Genomic DNA, 21,142 nt, shown 5'->3' on the forward strand with positions numbered 1-21,142 from the left:
CTTTACCCTGTCTGGTATCTGTAGTGAGGGTGGTTGTGGGTTCTTTACCCTGTCTGGTAACTGTAGCGAGGGTGGTTGTGGGTTCTTTACCCTGTCTGGTAACTGCAGTGAGGGTGGTTGTGGGTTCTATACCCTGTCTGGTAACTGTAGTGAGGGTGGTTGTGGGTTCTATACCCTGTCTGGTAACTGTTGCAGGGGGGGTTGTGGGTTCTTTACCCTGTCTGGTAACTGTAGTGAGGGTGGTTGTGGGTTCTATACCCTGTCTGGTAACTGTAGTGAGGGTGGTTGTGGGTTCTATACCCTGTCTGGTATCTGTAGTGAGGGTGGTTGTGGGTTCTAAAGCTGTCTGGTAAATGTAATGAGGGTGGTTGTGGGTTCTAAAGCTGTCTGGTATCTGTAGTGAGGGTGGTTGTGGGTTCTATACCCTGTCTGGTAACTGTAGTGAGGGTGGTTGTGGGTTCTTTACTCTGTCTGGTAACTGTAGTGAGGGTGGTTGTGTGTTCTTTACCCTGTCTGGTAACTGTAGCGAGGGTGGTTGTAGGTTCCCTTCCCAGGGATCAGGGTAAGAGGTCAGGGGTCAGAGGTTAGGGTCAGTACCTGGTGAGGAAGCCTCTACAGTAGGCCTGTAGTCTGATGATCTTGGTTCTGAACTCCTTGTATCGTTTCCTGACAAAGAACATGCGTGTGTATCTCTGCAGGGTGAGGGCCGCCACCTGACGGACACGCTCTCTCTTAGACTCCAACAACTGGTACACGTCCTCCTTCAGAAACAGCTGGAACAACACACACAGAGAGAACAACCAGACATCACCGTTGGACTGTAGTTTACATTGTCACTGAAAGTATTGAACAGGAAGCCAGGTGAAGAGGTTCTGGTCTCTCACCCACACAACACATCCTGAATTAACATGCTCAACTTAGTAGCTACTACTTGGTAGGCCCTGGGTAGGAGGGTTAGGGGTTAGGTGTAGATGGTTACCTTAGTAACAACTACTTGGTAGGCCCCGGGTAGGAGGGTTAGCGGTTAGGTATAGATGGTTACCTTAGTCACTCCTACTTGGTAGGCCCCGGGTAGGAGGGTTAGGGGTTAGGTATAGATGAATACCTTAGTCACTCCTACTTGGTAGGCCCCGGGTCGGAGGGGAACCAGTTTGCTGAGCATGATGACACAGTTCTCCCCATCAGGAGCTGGAGGCTGCTTCACACCCACCAGAGACTTGTACCTGACACACACAAACACACAGGTTAGAGGAGGCTGTCCCCACCAGGGACTGATACCTGAGATAGGGGCAGGGTTAGAGGGTGTGTGTGTTACCTCAACAGGAAGACGTTGAAGGCCAGTCTAACAGGGTGCGTTACCTCAACAGGAAGATGTTGAAGGCCAGTCTAACAGGGTGTGTTACCTCAACAGGAAGATGATGAAGGCCAGTCTAACAGGGTGCGTTACCTAAACAGGAAGACGTTGAAGGCCAGTCTAACTGGGTGTGTTACCTCAACAGGAAGATGTTGAAGGCCAGTCTAACAGGGTGTGTAACCTCAACAGGAAGATGTTGAAGGCCAGTCTAACAGGGTGTGTTACCTCAACAGGAAGAAGTTGAAGGCCAGTCTAACAGGGTGTGTTACCTAAACAGGAAGATGTTGAAGGCCAGTCTAACTGGGTGTGTTACCTCAACAGGAAGAAGTTGAAGGCCAGTCTAACAGGGTGTGCTACCTCAACAGGAAGAAGTTGAAGGCCAGTCTAACAGGGTGTTTTACCTGAACAGGAAGATGTTGAAGGCCAGTCTAACAGGGTAACCCTCTCTCCGGATCCTGATGGTCTCCAAGATACCAGAATACCTCAGCTGACTGCCGACCAGCTCCGTCTCAAACACACCTGGCTCCTACACATACAAGCAAACACACACATATCATGGCAATACCAACAATATCACTGTTAAAACCTCTCTGGGATATGTGGGACGGTAGCGTCCCTCCTCGCCAACAGCCAGTGAAAGTGCAGGGCGCCAAATTCAAAACAACAGAAATCCCATACTTAAAATTTCTCAAATATACAAGTATTTTACACCATTTTAAAGATAAACTTATTGTAAATCCAGCCACAGTGTCCGATTTCAAAAAGGCTTTACGATGAAAGCACACCAAACGATTATGTTAGGTCAGCACCTAGTCACAGATAAACACAGCCATTTTTCCAGTCAAAGAGAGGAGTCACAAAAAGCAAAAAAAAATGAATCACTAACCTTTGATGATCTTCATCAGATGACACTCATAGGACTTCATGTTACATGTATGTTTTGTTTGATAAAGTTCATATTTATATCCGAAAATGTCAGTTTACATTGGCGCATTATGTTCAGTAGTTCCAAAACATCCGGTGATTTTGCAGAGAGCCACATCAATTTACAGAAATGCTCATAATAAACATTGATAAAAGATACAAGTGTTATGCATGGAACTTTAGATAAACTTCTCCTTAATGCAACCGCTGTCAGATTTAAAAAAAACTTTACAGAAAAAGCACACCATGCAATAATCTGAGTACAGAGCTCAGACAACAAAACAAGCCATACAGATATCCGCCATGTTGTGGAGTCAACAGAAGTCAGAAATAGCATTATAAATATTCACTTACCTTTGATGATCTTCATCAGAATGCACTCCCAGGAATCCCAGTTCCACAATAAATGTTTTGATTTGTTCGATGAAGTCCATCATTTATGTCCAAATACCTCCTTTTTGTTTGCGCGTTTAGTACACAATCCAAACTCACGACGCACGGGCAAGTCCAGGAGAAAGCTCAGACGAAAAGTCATACTACAGTTCGTAGTAACATGTCAAACGAAGTATAGAATCCAAAAATCCATAAATCTTCAATAATGTTCCAACCGGAGAATTCCTTTGTCTGTAGAAATGAGATGGAACGCAGCTAACTCTCACGTGAGTGCGTGTGATCAGCTCATGGCACTCTGGCAGACCTCTGGCTCAAACAGCACTCATTCTCTCCTCCATCACAGTAAATGCATCAAATAAAGTTCTAAAGACTGTTGACATCTAGTGGAAGCCTTAGGTAGTGCAATATGACCCCATAGACACTGTATATTCGATAGGCAGTGATTTGAAAAACTACAAACCTCAGATTTCCCACTTCCTGGTTGGATTTTTTCTCAGGTTTTCGCCTGTCATATGAGTTCTGTTATACTCACAGACATCATTCAAACAGTTTTAGAAATTTCAGAGTGTTTTCTATCCAAACATACTAATAATATGCATATATTAGCAACTGGGCCTGAGTAGCAGGCAGTTTACTCTGGGCACCTTATTCATCCCAGCTTCTCAATACTGCCCCCCAGTCCCAAAATTAAACTCTTTCACACTGTGATGTGGAGGCCTACCTTCTGACTGTCTGTCTTAATGCAGCGTACCAACAATACCACTGTTAAACTGTGATGTGGAGACCTACCTTCTGTCTGTTTGGCTTTATGCAGCGTACCAACAATACCACTGTTAAACTGTGATGTGGAGACCTACCTTCTGACTGTCTGTCTTAATGCAGCGTACCAACAATACAACTGTTAAAATGCGATGTGGAGACCTACCTTCTGTCTGTTTGGCTTTATGCAGCGTACCAACAATACCACTGTTAAACTGTGATGTGGAGACCACTGTTAAACTGTGATGTGGAGACCAACCTTCTGTCTGTTTGGCTTTATGCAGCGTACCAACAATACCACTGTTAAACTGTGATGTGGAGACCACTGTTAAACTGTGATGTGGAGACATACCTTCTGTCTGTTTGGCTTTATGCAGCGTACCAACAATACCACTGTTAAACTGTGATGTGGAGACCACTGTTAAACTGTGATGTGGAGACCAACCTTCTGTCTGTTTGGCTTTATGCAGCGTATAAACGATGGGTTGCACCTGTCAAGAGAAAGAGAAAGATTCAGTAACAATAACTCTACCTCTTCATTTACCTCTCATCTTGTCTCACCTCTCCTCATCCCTTTCATAATAATAATAATATTAATAATAACACCTCTCCTCATCCCTTTAATATTCATAATAATAATAACACCTCTCCTCATCCCTTTAATATTAATAATAATAATAACACCTCTCCTCATCCCTTTAATATTCATAATAATAATAACACCTCTCCTCATCCCTTTAATCTTAATAATAATAATAACACCTCTCCTCATCCCTTTAATATTCATAATAATAATAATATTAATAATAACACCTCTCCTCATCGCTTTAATATTAATAATAATAATAACACCTCTAGGCCCTTTAATAATATTAATAATAACACCTCTCCTCCTCCCTTTAATATTAATAATAATAACACCACTCCTCATCCCTTTAATATTAATAATAATAATAACACCTTTCCTCCCTTTAATAATAATAATAATAATAATAACACCTCTCCTCCCTTTAATAATATTAATAATAATAACACATCTCATCCTTTTAATAATAATAATAATAACACCTCTCCTCCCTTTAATAATATTAATAATAACACCTCTCCTCCCTTTAATAATAATAATAATAACACCTCTCCTCCCTTTAATAATATTAATAATAACACCTCTCCTCCCTTTAATAATATTAATAATAATAACACATCTCATCCTTTTAATAATAATAATAATAATAATAATAATAACATCTCTCCTCTCTTTAATATTAATATTAACATCTCTCCTCTCTTTAATATTAATAACACCTCTCCTCCCTTTAATATTATTAACAATAATAACACATCTCATCCCTTTAATAATAATAATAATAATAATAACATTTCTCCTCTCTTTAATATTAATATTAACATCTCTCCTCTCTTTAATATTAATATTAATAACATCTCTCCTCCCTTTAATATTAATAATATTAATAATAACACCTCTCCTCCCTTTAATAATAATAATAATAATAATAACATTTCTCCTCTCTTTAATATTAATATCTCTCCTCTCTTTAATATTAATATTATTAACACCTCTCCTCCCTTTAATATTAATGATAATAATAACACCTCTCCATCTTGTCTACCAGTTCCAGAAGTGACAGGGTGAACTTGGTGGAGACGGTGGGGGGCTGGTGTCTCCGGGTCACCGTGCTGCTCTTCCTCACATGACCTCTATGCTGACCTACAACCTCCGCGTGAACAAGGAAGAGGTTGGCCACCATCTGGGGAACACACCATAGACTTAGATAGACATTGCATCATTGTATCTGCCCCATTTTGACATCTGTGAGAGCATGGGCAGCACCATTGAGGCCATCTCCATTTAGGAGTAGTCCATTTTCTTCTTCTTCTACTACTACTATGAGTTGTTTGGAGGGTGTAGTCTGAACAGGTATAAAGACCAGGCTAGTGATTTACTGCCCCCTGGAGGGTGTAGTCTGAACAGGTATAAAGACCAGGCTAGTGATTTACTGCCCCCTGGAGGGTGTAGTCTGAACAGGTATAAAGACCAGGCTAGTGATTTACTGCCCCCTGGAGGGTGTAGTCTGAACAGGTATAGAGACCAGGCTAGTGATTTACTGCCCCCTGGAGGGTGTAGTCTGAACAGGTATAGAGACCAGGCTAGTGATTTACTGCCCCCTGGAGGGTGTAGTCTGAACAGGTATAAAGACCAGGCTAGTGATTTACTGCCCCCTGGAGGGTGTAGTCTGAACAGGTATAAAGACCAGGCTAGTGATTTACTGCCCCCTGGAGGGTGTAGTCTGAACAGGTATAAAGACCAGGCTAGTGATTTACTGCCCCCTGGAGGGTGTAGTCTGAACAGGTATAGAGACCAGGCTAGTGATTTACTGCCCCCTGGAGGGTGTAGTCTGAACAGGTATAGAGACCAGGCTAGTGATTTACTGCCCCCTGGAGGGTGTAGTCTGAACAGGTATAGAGACCAGGCTAGTGATTTACTGCCCCCTGGAGGGTGTAGTCTGAACAGGTATAAAGACCAGGCTAGTGATTTACTGCCCCCTGGAGGGTGTAGTCTGAACAGGTATAAAGACCAGGCTAGTGATTTACTGCCCCCTGGAGGGTGTAGTCTGAACAGGTATAGAGACCAGGCTAGTGATTTACTGCCCCCTGGAGGGTGTAGTCTGAACAGGTATAAAGACCAGGCTAGTGATTTACTGCCCCCTGGAGGGTGTAGTCTGAACAGGTATAAAGACCAGGCTAGTGATTTACTGCCCCCTGGAGGGTGTAGTCTGAACAGGTATAAAGACCAGGCTAGTGATTTACTGCCCCCTGGAGGGTGTAGTCTGAACAGGTATAGAGACCAGGCTAGTGATTTACTGCCCCCTGGAGGGTGTAGTCTGAACAGGTATAAAGACCAGGCTAGTGATTTACTGCCCCCTGGAGGGTGTAGTCTGAACAGGTATAAAGACCAGGCTAGTGATTTACTGCCCCCTGGAGGGTGTAGTCTGAACAGGTATAGAGACCAGGCTAGTGATTTACTGCCCCCTGGAAGGTGTAGTCTGAACAGGTATAGAGACCAGGTTAGTGAATTACCTATCCCTGTAGGGTGTTGTCTGAACAGGTATGAAGACAAGATTAGTGATTTACTGCCACCTGCAGTTACGGAATGTTTGCTCATTAGTATAATTCCTTGACTGATCTGGAGACAGGGATAAAGCATTAAAAAAATCCCATAGCTGATCTCAGATGGATTGTCTGGGGCCAAGTTAACCTTCCCTTTCATGTAAGAAAGTCATGACCATCATGCTTTTAGGGAAATAGGTTCGTTTTGTACATGTATTAAACTGTGAGATTGAACAATTCAAGTCTCCTTGCTGAGGGGGTCAGGGGTCCTCCCCCTGATCATTTTTACGCTTCGAAAGTTTACATACACCTTAGCCAAATACATTTAAAATCAGTTTTTCACAATTCCAGAAATGTAATCCTAGTAAACATTCACTGTCTTAGGTCAGTTAGGATCACCACTTGATTTTAAGAATGTGAAATGTCAGAATAATAGTAGAGAGAATGATTTATTTCATATTTTATTTATTTCATTACATTCACAGTGGGTCAGAAGTTTACATTCACTCAATTCGTATTTGGTAGCATTGCCTTTAAATTGTTTTATTTGGGTCAAACATTTCAGGTAGCCTTCCACAAGCTTCCCACAATAAGTTGGGTGAATTTTGGCCCATTCCTCCTGACAGAGCAGGTGTAACTGAGTCAGGTTTGTAGGCCTCCTTGCTCACACATGCCTTTTCAGTTCTGCCCACACATTTTCTATGGGATTGAGGTCAGTGCTTTGTGATGGCCATTCCAATAACTTGAATTTGTTGTCCTTAAGCCATTTTGCCACAACTTTGGAAGTATGCATGGGGTCATTGTCCATCTGGAAGACACATTTGCGACCAAGCTTTAACTTCCTGACTGATGTCTTGAGATATTGCTTCAATATATCCACATAATTTCCCCTCCTCATGATGCCAACTATTTTGTGAAGTGTACCAGTCCCTCCTGCAGCAAAGCACCCCCACAACATGATGCTGCCACCCCCGTGCTTCACGGTTGGGATGGTGTTCCTCGGCTTGCAAGCCTCCCCCATTTTCCTCCAAACATAACGATGGTCATTTTGGCCAAACAGTTCTATTTTTGTTTCATCAGACCAGAGGACATTTCTCCAAAACGTACGATCTTTGTCCCCATGTGCAGTTGCAAACCGTAGTCTGGCTTTTTTATGGCGGTTTTGGAGCAGTGGCTTCTTCCTTGCTGAGTGGCCTTTCAGGTTATGTCGATATAGGGCTCGTTTTACTGTCGATATAGATACTTTTGTACCTGTTTCCTCCAGCATCTTCACAAGGTCCTTTGCTGTTGTTCTGGGATTGATTTGCACTTTTCACACCAAAGTACATTCATCTTTAGGAGACAGAACGCATCTCCTTCCTGAGCGGTATGACGGTATGACGGTGTTTATACTTGCGTACTATTGTTTGTACAGATGAACGTGGTACATTCAGGCGTTTGGAAATTGCTCCCAATGATGAACCAGACTTGTGAAGGTCTACAAACTACAGACTTGTGAAGGTCTTGGCTGATTTCTTTTGATTTTCCCATGATGTCAAGCAAAGAGGCACTCAGTTTGAAGGTAGGCCTTGAAATACATCCACAGGTACACCTCCAATTGACTCAAATGATGTCAATTAGCCTATCAGAAGCTTCTAAAGTGTATGTAAACTTCTGACCCACTGGAATTACGATAGAGTGAATTATAAGTGAAATAACCTCTGTCTTTAAACAATTGTTGGAAAAATGACTTGTGTCCTGTACAAAGTAGACTTGCCAAAACTATAGTTTGTTGACAAGAAATGTGTGGAGTGGTTGAAAAAAAAAGGTTTTAATGACTCCACTGTATGTGGCAGGAAGCTCAGTTCTGGTGACTTTTTAAAAGGAAATTCTCCTCCAGAATGAAAGAAAATAAACCCCCTCCAGGAAGGTGCCAGGTAACATGTTGGTAGAAATCATGTTTTTATTACAAATACATTGTACCATGCATCTAGCCTATGGTCTGTATTATCAGATGTGCTGTTAGCAATAAGCATTACCACCTGCAGCCCAAATGATTTATGACTAGGTAAATAGATCAACTATTGTCTGGTTTAGTTTAATAACACCATCACATGACTAGTTCTAACCCCTAACCCCTAACCTCTAACCCCTCCTACCTTGTTCTTGATGTGGCTGAACAGATCGAGAACCTGCTGTCCAACCTGGTCCTAGTTCTAACCCCTAACCTCTAACCCCTAACCTCTAATCCCTAAACCCTAACCTCTAACCCTTAACCTCTAACCCTTAACCTCTAACCCCTCCTACCTTGTTCTTGCTGTGGCTGAACAGATCGAGAACCTGCTGTCCAACCTGGTCCTAGTTCTAACCCCTAACCTCTAACCCCTAACCCCTCCTACCTTGTTCTTGCTGTGGCTGAACAGATCGAGAACCTGCTGTCCAACCTGGTCGTAGTTCTAACCCCTAACCTCTAACTCCTAACCCCTAACCCCTCCTACCTTGTTCTTGCTGTGGCTGAACAGATGGAGAACCTGCTGTCCAACCTGGTCCTAGTTCTAACCCCTAACCTCTAACCCCTAACCTCTAATCCCTAAACCCTAACCTCTAACCCTTAACCTCTAACCCCTCCTACCTTGTTCTTGCTGTGGCTGAACAGATGGAGAACCTGCTGTCCAACCTGGTCCTAGTTCTAACCCCTAACCTCTAACCCCTAACTCCTCCTACCTTGTTCTTGCTGTGGCTGAACAGATGGAGAACCTGCTGTCCAACCTGGTCGTAGTTCTTATCCAGAAACTTGTGAACCTACAGAGAGATGACAGAAGGTATAGAGCAGGAAGAAACCATATTGTAAAGCCATCGACTGTCGGATCTGTTTTGGTCTGTCTCATTCACTGTGTTGGGTAATATGGGATGTTTTGGTCTGTCTCATTTACTGTGTTGGGTAATATGGGATGTTTTGGTCTGTCTCATTTACTGTGTTGGGTAATATGGGATGTTTTGGTCTGTCTCATTTACTGTGTTGGGTAATATGGGATGTTTTGGTCTGTCTCATTTACTGTGTTGGGTAAAATGGGATGTTTTGGTCTGTCTCATTTACTGTGTTGGGTAATACGGGATGTTTTGGTCTGTCTCATTTACTGTGTTGGGTAATATGGGATGTTTTGGTCTGTCTCATTTACTGTGTTGGGTAATATGGGATGTTTTGGTCTGTCTCATTTACTGTGTTGTGTAATATGGGATGTTTTGGTCTGTCTCATTTACTGTGTTGTGTAATATGGGGTGTTTATATACTATATGTTAAAACAATAATTCATTAATTAATAAAACATGTTAGTCATTTAACATGTTAGTCATTTAACAGACGTTCTTATCCAGAAACTTGTGAACCTACAGAGAGATGACAGAAGGTATAGAGCAGGAAGAAACCATATTGTAAAGCCATCGACTGTCGGATCTGTTTTGGTCTGTCTCATTTACTGTGTTGGGTAATATGGGATGTTTTGGTCTGTCTCATTTACTGTGTTGGGTAATATGGGATGTTTTGGTCTGTCTCATTTACTGTGTTGGGTAATACGGGATGTTTTGGTCTGTCTCATTTACTGTGTTGGGTAATACGGGTTGTTTTGGTCTGTCTCATTTACTGTGTTGGGTAATATGGGATGTTTTGGTCTGTCTCATTTACTGTGTTGGGTAATACGGGATGTTTTGGTCTGTCTCATTTACTGTGTTGGGTAATATGGGATGTTTTGGTCTGTCTCATTTACTGTGTTGGGTAATATGGGATGTTTTGGTCTGTCTCATTTACTGTGTTGGGTAATATGGGTTGTTTTGGGCTGTCTCATTTACTGTGTTGGGTAATATGGGATGTTTTGGTCTGTCTCATTTACTGTGTTGGGTAATATGGGATGTTTTGGTCTGTCTCATTTACTGTGTTGGGTAATATGGGATGTTTTGGTCTGTCTCATTTACTGTGTTGGGTAATATGGGTTGTTTTGGTCTGTCTCATTTACTGTGTTGGGTAATATGGGATGTTTTGATCTGTCTCATTTACTGTGTTGGGTAATATGGGATGTTTTGGTCTGTCTCATTTACTGTGTTGGGTAATATGGGATGTTTTGGTCTGTCTCATTTACTGTGTTGGGTAATATGGGATGTTTTGATCTGTCTCATTTACTGTGTTGGGTAATATGGGATGTTTTGGTCTGTCTCATTTACTGTGTTGTGTAATATGGGGTGTTTATATACTATATGTTAAAACAATAATTCATTAATTAATAAAACATGTTAGTCATTTAACATGTTAGTCATTTAACAGACGTTCTTATCCAGAGGCTTAGTTAGTGCATTCCTCTGAAGATAGCTTGGTGGGACAACCATATACAGTATCACAGTCATAGTCAGTCCATTTTTCATCAATAAAGTAGCTATCATCAGAGTCAGTGCTAGTAAGGAGGAGTGTTAGTTCACCATGCTAGTAAGGAGGAGTGTTAGTTCACCATGCTAGTAAGGAGGAGTGTTAGTTCACCATGCTAGTAAGGAGGGGTGTTAGTTCACCATGCCAGTAAGGAGGAGTGTTAGTTCACCATGCTAGTAAGGAGGAGTGTTAGTTCACCATGCTAGTAAGGAGGAGTGTTAGTTCACCATGCTAGTAAGGAGGAGTGTTAGTTCACCATGCTAGTAAGGAGGAGTGTTAGTTCACCATGCTAGTAAGGAGGAGTGTTAGTTCACCATGCTAGTAAGGAGGAGTGTTAGTTCACCATGCTAGTAAGGAGGAGTGTTAGTTCACCACGCTAGTAAGGAGGAGTGTTAGTTCACCATGCCAGTAAGGAGGAGTGTTAGTTCATCATGCCAGTAAGGAGGAGTGTTAGTTCATCATGCCAGTAAGGAGGAGTGTTAGTTCACCATGCTAGTAAGGAGGAGTGTTAGTTCACCATGCCAGTAAGGAGGAGTGTTAGTTCATCATGCCAGTAAGGAGGAGTGTTAGTTCATCATGCCAGTAAGGAGGAGTGTTAGTTCACCATGCTAGTAAGGAGGAGTGTCAGTTCACCATGCTAGTAAGGAGGAGTGTTAGTTCACCATGCTAGTAAGGAGGAGTGTTAGTTCACCATGCTAGTAAGGAGGAGTGTTAGTTCACCATGCTAGTAAGGAGGAGTGTTAGTTCACCATGCTAGTAAGGAGGAGTGTTAGTTCACCATGCTAGTAGGGAGGAGTGTTAGTTCACCATGCTAGTAAGGAGGAGTGTTAGTTCACCATGCTAGTAAGGAGGAGTGTTAGTTCACCATGCTAGTAAGGAGGAGTGTTAGTTCACCATGCTAGTAAGGAGGAGTGTTAGTTCACCATGCTAGTAAGGAGGAGTGTTAGTTCACCATGCTGGTAAGGAGGAGTGTTAGTTCACCATGCTAGTAAGGAGCAGTGTTAGTTCACCATGCTGGTAAGGAGGAGTGTTAGTTCACCATGCTAGTAAGGAGGAGTGTTAGTTCACAATGCTAGTAAGGAGGAGTGTTAGTTCACCATGCTAGTAAGGAGGAGTGTTAGTTCACCATGCTAGTAATGAGGAGTGTTAGTTCACCATGCTAGTAAGGAGGAGTGTTAGTTCACCATGCTAGTAAGGAGGAGTGTTAGTTCACCATGCTAGTAAGGAGGAGTGTTAGTTCACCATGCTGGTAAGGAGGAGTGTTAGTTCACCATGCTAGTAAGGAGGAGTGTTAGTTCACCATGCTAGTAAGGAGGAGTGTTAGTTCACCATGCTAGTAAGGAGGAGTGTTAGTTCACCATGCTAGTAAGGAGGAGTGTTAGTTCACCATGCTGGTAAGGAGGAGTGTTAGTTCACCATGCTAGTAAGGAGGAGTGTTAGTTCACCATGCTAGTAAGGAGGAGTGTTAGTTCACCATGCTAGTAAGGAGGAGTGTTAGTTCACCATGCTAGTAAGGAGGAGTGTTAGTTCACCATGCTAGTAAGGAGGAGTGTTAGTTCACCATGCTGGTAAGGAGGAGTGTTAGTTCACCATGCTAGTAAGGAGGAGTGTTAGTTCACCATGCTGGTAAGGAGGAGTGTTAGTTCACCATGCTAGTAAGGAGGAGTGTTAGTTCACCATGCTGGTAAGGAGGAGTGTTAGTTCACCATGCTGGTAAGGAGGAGTGTTAGTTCACCATGCTAGTAAGGAGGAGTGTTAGTTCACCAAAAGCTTTTCATTTGAGTTTTTTATGGATCTTTTAATATTCACAATAAATGGGAACATCATCCAACCAACGAGCTGCGTTGGGGAAGCTGATTCTGCTCTCATCCTGTTGGGTCTCATTGGGATTCACTACATACACACTACCCACAACTATAGGTGTGTGTAACCTGGCAGGTGTGTGTGTGTGTGTGTACCTGGCAGATGTGTGTGTGCACCTGTCAGATGTGTGTGTGTGTACCTGTCAGATGTGTGTGTGTGTACCTGGCAGGAGTGTGTGTGTACCTGGCATGTGTGTGTGTGTACTTGTCAGATGTGTGTGTGTGTGTGTGTACCTGGCAGGTATGTGTGTGTGTATGTACCTGGTAGGTGACCGGGCCAGCGAAGTGTTTGATGGTGAATTCTGGGAGGGGCATCTTTGGCTTCAGGTAGATCTTGTTGTTACCATGGTGATAATGACACTTCTGGAGGAAGGTGTGGTCTGTCGCCTAGCAACAGAGAAACAGAGCATCAACCAATGACTGAGCACAGTCAAGTGTGTGTGTGTGTGTGTGTGTGTGTGTGTGTGTGTGTGTGTGTGTGTGTGTGTGTGTGTGTGTGTGTGTGTGTGTGTGTGTGTGTGTGTGTGTGTGTGTGTGTGTGTGTGTGTGTGTGTGTGTGTACCTGGGGAAAGCAGCTCTGGTCATCCAGGATCTTCAGTATCCCATGGGGCTTAGAGGAGATGAGGTCGATGCAGGACTGGTTGTCGCTGAACGGGATGTCCTGCCACGGGATCTGCTCCCTGTTGTACTCCTCCTGACAGACACATGACATACAGGCTTCATTACGCATTATAACACTTTGGAACAGGACATACTGCCAGGGGATCTGCTCCCTTCTGTCCTCTTATAACCCTGGCTCTTCAATGAGTATCTGATATAAGACATGTCAGTGTCCTGTCCTCTTATAACCCTGCCTCTTATATAAGACATGTCAGTCTCCTGTCCTCTTATAACCCTGCCTCTTATATAAGACATGTCAGTGTCCTGTCCTCTTATAACCCTGCCTCTTATATAAGACATGTCAGTCTCCTGTCCTCTTATAACCCTGCCTCTTATATAAGACATGTCAGTGTCCTGTCCTCTTATAATCCTGGCTCTTATATAAGACATGTCAGTCTCCTGTCCTCTTATAACCCTGCCTCTTATATAAGACATGTCAGTCTCCTGTCCTCTTATAACCCTGCCTCTTATAGAAGACATGTCAGTCTCCTGTCCTCTTATAACCCTGCCTCTTCAATGAGTATCTGATATAAGACATGTCAGTCTCCTGCCCTCTTATAACCCTGCCTCTTATATAAGACATGTCAGTCTCCTGTCCTCTTATAACCCTGCCTCTTATATAAGACATGTCAGTCTCCTGTCCTCTTATAACCCTGCCTCTTATATAAGACATGTCAGTCTCCTGTCCTCTTATAACTCTGCCTCTTCAATGAGTATCTGATATAAGACATGTCAGTCTCCTGCCCTCTTATAATACTCTACCTCAGGCGAGATTTTGGATATCTAAGGAAGTTTTGCTCGCCTGAGGTACAGTATCTCATGATAAGCTGTAGAACCACACTATCTACCTAGAGAGTTTTCCTCTGTATTTTTCATAGCTGTCTACATACCACCACAGTCTGATGCTGGCAATAAGGCCTCACTCAATGAGCTGTATTCCGCCATAAGCAAACAGGAAAATACTCATCCAGAGGCGGCGCTCCTAGTGCCCGGGGACTTTAATGCAGGGAAACTTAAATCAGTTTTACCTCATTTCTACCAGCATGTTAAATGTTCAACCAGAGGGGGGAAATTCTAGACCACCTTTACTCCACACACAGAGACGCATATAAACCTCTCCCTCTCCCTCCATTTGGCAAATCTGACCATAACGCTATCCTCCTGATTCCTGCTTACAAGCAAAAATTAAAGCAGGAAGCACCAGTGACTAGATCAATAAAAAAGTGGTCAGATGAAGCAGATGCTAAACTACAGGACTGTTTTGCAGCACAGACTGGAATATGTTCCGGCATTCTTCCGATGGCATTGAGGAGTACACAACACCAGTCATTGGCTTCATCAGTGCATCGATGACATCGTCCTCACAGTGACCGGGCGTACATACCCCAACCAGAAGCCATGGATTACAGGCAACATCTGCACTGAGCTAAAGGCTAGAGCTGCCACTTTCAAGGAGCGGGACTCTAACCCGGAAGCTTATAAGAAATCCTGCTATGCCCTGCGACGAACCATCAAACAGGCAAAGCGTTAATACAGGACTAAGATTGAATCGGCTCTGACGCTCATCGGATGTGGCAGGACTTGTAAACTATTACAGACTACAAAGGGAAGCACAGCCGAGAGCTGCTCAGTGACACGAGCCTACCAGACGAGCTAAACCACTTCCATGCTCGCTTCAAGGCAAATAACACTGAAACAGGCACGAGAGCACCAGCTGTTACTGAAGACTGTGTGATCACGCTCTCCATAGCCGATATGAGTAAGACCTTTAAACAGGTCAACATTCACAAGGCCGCAGGGCTAGATGGATTACCAGGACGTGTACTCAGAGCATGCGCTGACCAACTGGCACGTGTCTTCACTGACATTTTCAACCTCTCCCTGTCCGAGTCTGTAATACCAACATGTTTTAAGCAGACCACCATAGTCCCTGTGCCCATGAACATCAAGGTGACCTGCCTAAATGACTGCCGACCCGTAGCACTCACATCTGTAGCCATGAAGTGCTTTGAAAGGATGGTCATGGCTCACATCAACACCATTATCCTAGACCCACTCCAATTTGCATACCGCCTCAACAGCTCAACAGATGATGCAATCTCTTTTGCACTCCACACTGCCCTTTCCCACCTGGACAAAAGGAACACCTGCAGTGCCTTGCGAAAGTATTCGGCCCCCTTGAACTTTGCGACCTTTTGCCACATTTCAGGCTTCAAACATAAAGATATAAAACTGTATTTTTTTGTGAAGAATCAACAACAAGTGGGACACAATCATGAAGTGGAACGACATTTATTGGATATTTAAAACTTTTTTAACAAATCAAAAACTGAAAAATTGGGCGTGCAAAATTTTTGCATCCTAACAATTATAACAGGACATCCTGCCAGAGGATCTGCTCCCTGCTGTACTTCTCCTGACAGGCAGATGACAAATAGGCTTCATACAGGCTTCATAACGCATAATAACACATAATAACTCTCACCTGCTCCTGTCTGAAGACGATCCTATTGAAGAAGAACTGCAGGTACTCATTAGCATAGTTAATACACAGCTGCTCAAAGCTGTTGAAGGACAGGTCCTGGAGGAGACAGAGATACGGGGTTAGATACAGCTAACTGACAGAGATGTTGAAGGTCCTGGAGGAGACAGAGATACAGCTAACTGACAGAATAATGACAGAGATGTTGAAGGTCCTGGAGGAGACAGAGATACTGGGTTAGATACAGCTAACTGACAGAATAATGACAGAGATGTTGAAGGTCCTGGAGGAGACAGAGATACTGGGTTAGATACAGCTAACTGACAGAATAATGACAGAGATGTTGAAGGTCCTGGAGGAGACAGAGATACTGGGTTAGATACAGCTAACTGACAGAATAATGACAGAGATGTTGAAGGTCCTGGAGGAGACAGAGATACTGGGTTAGATACAGCTAACTGACAGAGATGTTGAAGGTCCTGGAGGAGACAGAGATACAGCTAACTGACAGAATAATGACAGAGATGTTGAAGGTCCTGGAGGAGACAGAGATACTGGGTTAGATACAGCTAACTGACAGAATAATGACAGAGATGTTGAAGGTCCTGGAGGAGACAGAGATACTGGGTTAGATACAGCTAACTGACAGAATAATGACAGAGATGTTGAAGGTCCTGGAGGAGACAGAGATACTGGGTTAGATACAGCTAACTGACAGAGATGTTGAAGGTCCTGGAGGAGACAGAGATACAGCTAACTGACAGAATAATGACAGAGATGTTGAAGGTCCTGGAGGAGACAGAGATACTGGGTTAGATACAGCTAACTGACAGAATAATGACAGAGATGTTGAAGGTCCTGGAGGAGACAGAGATACTGGGTTAGATACAGCTAACTGACAGAATAATGACAGAGATGTTGAAGGTCCTGGAGGAGACAGAGATACTGGGTTAGATACAGCTAACTGACAGAATAATGACAGAGATGTTGAAGGTCCTGGAGGAGACAGAGATACTGGGTTAGATACAGCTAACTGACAGAATAATGACAGAGATGTTGAAGGTCCTGGAGGAGACAGAGATACTGGGTTAGATACAGCTAACTGACATAATAATGACAGAGATGTTGAAGGTCCTGGAGGAGACAGAGATACTGGGTTAGATACAGCTAACTGACAGAATAATGACAGAGATGTTGAAGGTCCTGGAGGAGACAGAGATACTGGGTTAGATACAGCTAACTGACAGAATAATGACAGAGATGTTGAAGGTCCTGGAGGAGACAGAGATACTGGGTTAGATACAGCTAACTGACAGAATAATGACAGAGATGTTGAAGGTCCTGGAGGAGACAGAGATACTGGGTTAGATACAGCTAACTGACAGAATAATGACAGAGATGTTGAAGGTCCTGGAGAAGACAGAGATACTGGGTTAGATACAGCTAACTGACAGAATAATGACAGAGATGTTGAAGGTACTGGAGGAGACAGAGATACAGCTAACTGACAGAATAATGACAGAGATGTTGAAGGTCCTGGAGGAGACAGAGAGGAAAGACGGAGGGACAGACAGAGAGAGAGATGGTGGGACAGACAGAGGGAGAGAGATAGATGGACAGACAGAGGGAGAGACAGACAGAGGAAGAGAGTTGGAGGGACGGAGGGAGAGAGAAGGAGGGACAGACAGAGGGAGAGAGGGAGAGAGAGAGAGAGAGAGGGAGAGAGGTGGAGGGACAGACAGAGGGAGAGAGATGGAGGGACAGACGGAGGGAGAGAGAGATGGAGGGAAGGATAAAGTGGAGTACCTCAAAGCCATATATATCCAGCACAGATATTGACAGAGCGTGATGTCGAGGATACACCTGTCCATTAATCCTCTCAGTCAGCCAGTGGAACAACAGAGAGTACAGGATCTTGGCAACAGCATCTCTGGAGCAGGAGACAGACAGACAGACAGACAGACAGACAGACAGACAGACAGACAGACAGACAGACAGATTAACAAGTGGCATGTCTACAGCATGCTGAAGAGTGCATGCTGGGAGTTGTAGTGAAGTTAGGGTGTATTATCTGTGGTTCCTACCTGGCGTCTACAGCACGCTCAAGAGTGCATGCTGGGAGTTGTAGTGAAGTTAGGGTGTATTATCTGTGGTTCCTACCTGGCGTCTACAGCACGCTCAAGAGTGCATGCTGGGAGTTGTAGTGAAGTTAGGGTGTATTATCTGTGGTTCCTACCTGGCGTCTACAGCACGCTCAAGAGTGCATGCTGGGAGTTGTAGTGAAGTTAGGGTGTATTATCTGTGGTTCCTACCTGGCGTCTACAGCACGCTGAAGAGTGCATGCTGGGAGTTGTAGTGAAGTTAGGGTGTATTATCTGTGGTTCCTACCTGGCGTCTACAGCACGCTGAAGAGTGCATGCTGGGAGTTGTAGTGAAGTTAGGTTGTATTATCTGTGGTTCCTACCTGGCGTCTACAGCACGCTGAAGAGTGCATGCTGGGAGTTGTAGTGAAGTTAGGGTGTATTATCTGTGGTTCCTACCTGGCGTCTACAGCACTCTCTACCGTCAGAGGGGTGTAGATCTTCTCCCTCATGGTCTCCTGGAGAGTCATAACACAGAGAGGTCAGTTAGTTACCAACAGAACACACAGCTCGGATTGGTGGAACACAACTCATCACAACCAATCAAAGGAAAGTTATGCTCTTCTTTAAATGTGCAGTGTCAAATGATTTCCTCTTGAGTCTCTCTCTCTCTCTCCTTAAAGGGTTTATCATGGAACCAATCTATATGTCTTCCTCTCTCTCTCTCCTTAAAGGGTTTATCATGAAACCAATCTATATGTCTTCCTCTCTCTCTCCTTAAAGGGTTTATCATGAAACCAATCTATATGTCTTCCTCTCTCTCTCCTTAAAGGGTTTATCATGGAACCAATCTATATGTCTTCCTCTCTCTCTCTCCTTAAAGGGTTTATCATGAAACCAATCTATATGTCTTCCTCTCTCTCTCCTTAAAGGGTTTATCATGGAACCAATCTATATGTCTTCCTCTCTCTCTCTCCTTAAAGGGTTTATCATGGAACCAATCTATATGTCTTCCTCTCTCTCTCCTTAAAGGGTTTATCATGGTACCAATCTATATGTCTTCCTCTCTCTCTCTCCTTAAAGGGTTTATCATGGAACCAATCTATATGTCTTCCTCTCTCTCTCCTTAAAGGGTTTATCATGGAACCAATCTATATGTCTTCCTCTCTCTCTCCTTAAAGGGTTTATCATGGTACCAATCTATATGTCTTCCTCTCTCTCTCCTTAAAGGGTTTATCATGGAACCAATCTATATGTCTTCCTCTCTCTCTCTCTCTCCTTAAAGGGTTTATCATGGTACCAATCTATATGTCTTCCTCTCTCTCTCTCCTTAAAGGGTTTATCATGGAACCAATCTATATGTCTTCCTCTCTCTCTCCTTAAAGGGTTTATCATGGAACCAATCTATATGTCTTCCTCTCTCTCTCTCTCTCCTTAAAGGGTTTATCATGGAACCAATATATATGTCTTCCTCTCTCTCTCCTTAAAGGGTTTATCATGGAACCAATCTATTTTACATCTTCCTCTCTCTCTCCTTAAAGGGTTTATCATGGAACCAATATATATGTCTTCCTCTCTCTCTCCTTAAAGGGTTTATCATGGAACCAATCTATTTTACATCTTCCTCTCTCTCTCCTTAAAGGGTTTATCATGGAACCAATCTATATGTCTTCCTCTCTCTCTCCTTAAAGGGTTTATCATGGAACCAATCTATTTTACATCTTCCTCTCTCTCTCCTTAAGGGGTTTATCATGGAACCAATCTATATGTCTTCCTCTCTCTCTCCTTAAAGGGTTTATCATGGAACCAATCTATATGTCTTCCTCTCTCTCTCCTTAAAGGGTTTATCATGGAACCAATCTATATGTCTTCCTCTCTCTCTCTCCTTAAAGGGTTTATCATGGAACCAATCTATTTTACGACTTCCTCTCTGAAGGTCAACAGCAATTGACCTTAGTTACCTCCATTAAACACATTGTGTATATAACAGGTCATTCATTATAACAGGTCATTGTACCAGACCCTCCATTAGACACATTGTGTATATACAGGTCATTGTACCAGACCCTCCATTAGACACATTGTGTATATAACAGGTCATTGTAGAGATGAGTATTAGATACTAGAGGAGAGATGATAGAGTACTAGAGTACTAGATACTGTATTCAGGGAGTAGAGATGATAGAGTAGAGATGATAGAGGAGAGATGATAGAGGAGAGATACTGTTTTCAGGGAGTAGAGATGATAGAGTACTAGATACTGTATTCAGGGAGCAGAGATGATAGAGTAGAGATGATAGAGTACCAGATACTGTATTCAGGGAGTAGAGATGATAGAGTAGAGATGATAGAGTACTAGATACTGTATTCAGGGAGTAGAGATGATAGAGTACTAGATACTGTATTCAGGGAGTGGAGAAGCTCAGTAGAAATGCTGTGTCCTGACCGTGACTTTGTGTGTGATGGCCTTCTGGAGTCCCTCAGGGGAGATCTGGAGCAGCTCAGCTACGACTCTGATCTCCTGAGCACTGACCACAGACGCCACCTCCTGGCCATCCGCCTGCAGTACAACACATTAACATTGATTTATCAAAGGCAACTTCTGCTTCATCCCAACCCCTCTGAATGACACACAGGGGCAGCCCTCTGCTCCAACCATACAGTGGAATACTCTAGAGGAGAGCTATTCCATATTATAGTGATACCACATTAACAGTGGGGACTATGACATATAATGCATTTAGAAAGTATTCAGACCCCTTAACTTTTTCCACATTTTGTTATGTTACAGCCTTATTCTAAAATGGATTAAATCATTTATTTTTCTCATCAATCTGCACACAATACCCCGTAATGACATCACAATACCCCATAATGACATCACAATACCCCATAATGACATCACAATACCCCATAATGACATCACAATTCCCCATAATGACATCACAATACCCCATAATGACAAAGCAAAAACAGGTTTTTAGACAAAAAAGTTGCAAAAAAAATACAGAATTATCACATTTAATGACAAAAGAATAAAACTGTTTTTGCTTTGTCATTATGGGGTATTGTTTGTAGATTGATGAGAATTGTTTAAAAATATAT

General features: G+C 43.1%; 1 protein-coding gene across 1 annotated transcript in view; it reads right to left on the reverse strand.

Moving 5' to 3' along the window:
* The window catches only part of LOC118947901 (unconventional myosin-XV-like), a gene marked incomplete at its 3' end in the record, with an annotated part of 118,221 nt that overhangs the window by 77,979 nt on the left and 19,100 nt on the right, over positions 1-21,142 (reverse strand). Inside the window, exons 10-21 of the mRNA XM_036972940.1 lie at positions 20,484-20,597; positions 18,497-18,555; positions 17,763-17,886; positions 15,960-16,055; positions 13,377-13,508; positions 13,076-13,201; positions 9,263-9,340; positions 5,045-5,199; positions 3,876-3,921; positions 1,756-1,880; positions 1,106-1,223; positions 598-773 (exon numbers count right to left, since the gene is read on the reverse strand). Coding sequence (XP_036828835.1) covers positions 598-773; positions 1,106-1,223; positions 1,756-1,880; positions 3,876-3,921; positions 5,045-5,199; positions 9,263-9,340; positions 13,076-13,201; positions 13,377-13,508; positions 15,960-16,055; positions 17,763-17,886; positions 18,497-18,555; positions 20,484-20,597 — 1,349 coding nt within the window. The remainder of the gene's footprint in view (positions 1-597; positions 774-1,105; positions 1,224-1,755; positions 1,881-3,875; positions 3,922-5,044; positions 5,200-9,262; positions 9,341-13,075; positions 13,202-13,376; positions 13,509-15,959; positions 16,056-17,762; positions 17,887-18,496; positions 18,556-20,483; positions 20,598-21,142) is intronic.

Source organism: Oncorhynchus mykiss, unplaced genomic scaffold (assembly GCF_013265735.2).
Source record: "Oncorhynchus mykiss isolate Arlee unplaced genomic scaffold, USDA_OmykA_1.1 un_scaffold_213, whole genome shotgun sequence".
Lineage (NCBI taxonomy): Eukaryota > Metazoa > Chordata > Actinopteri > Salmoniformes > Salmonidae > Oncorhynchus > Oncorhynchus mykiss.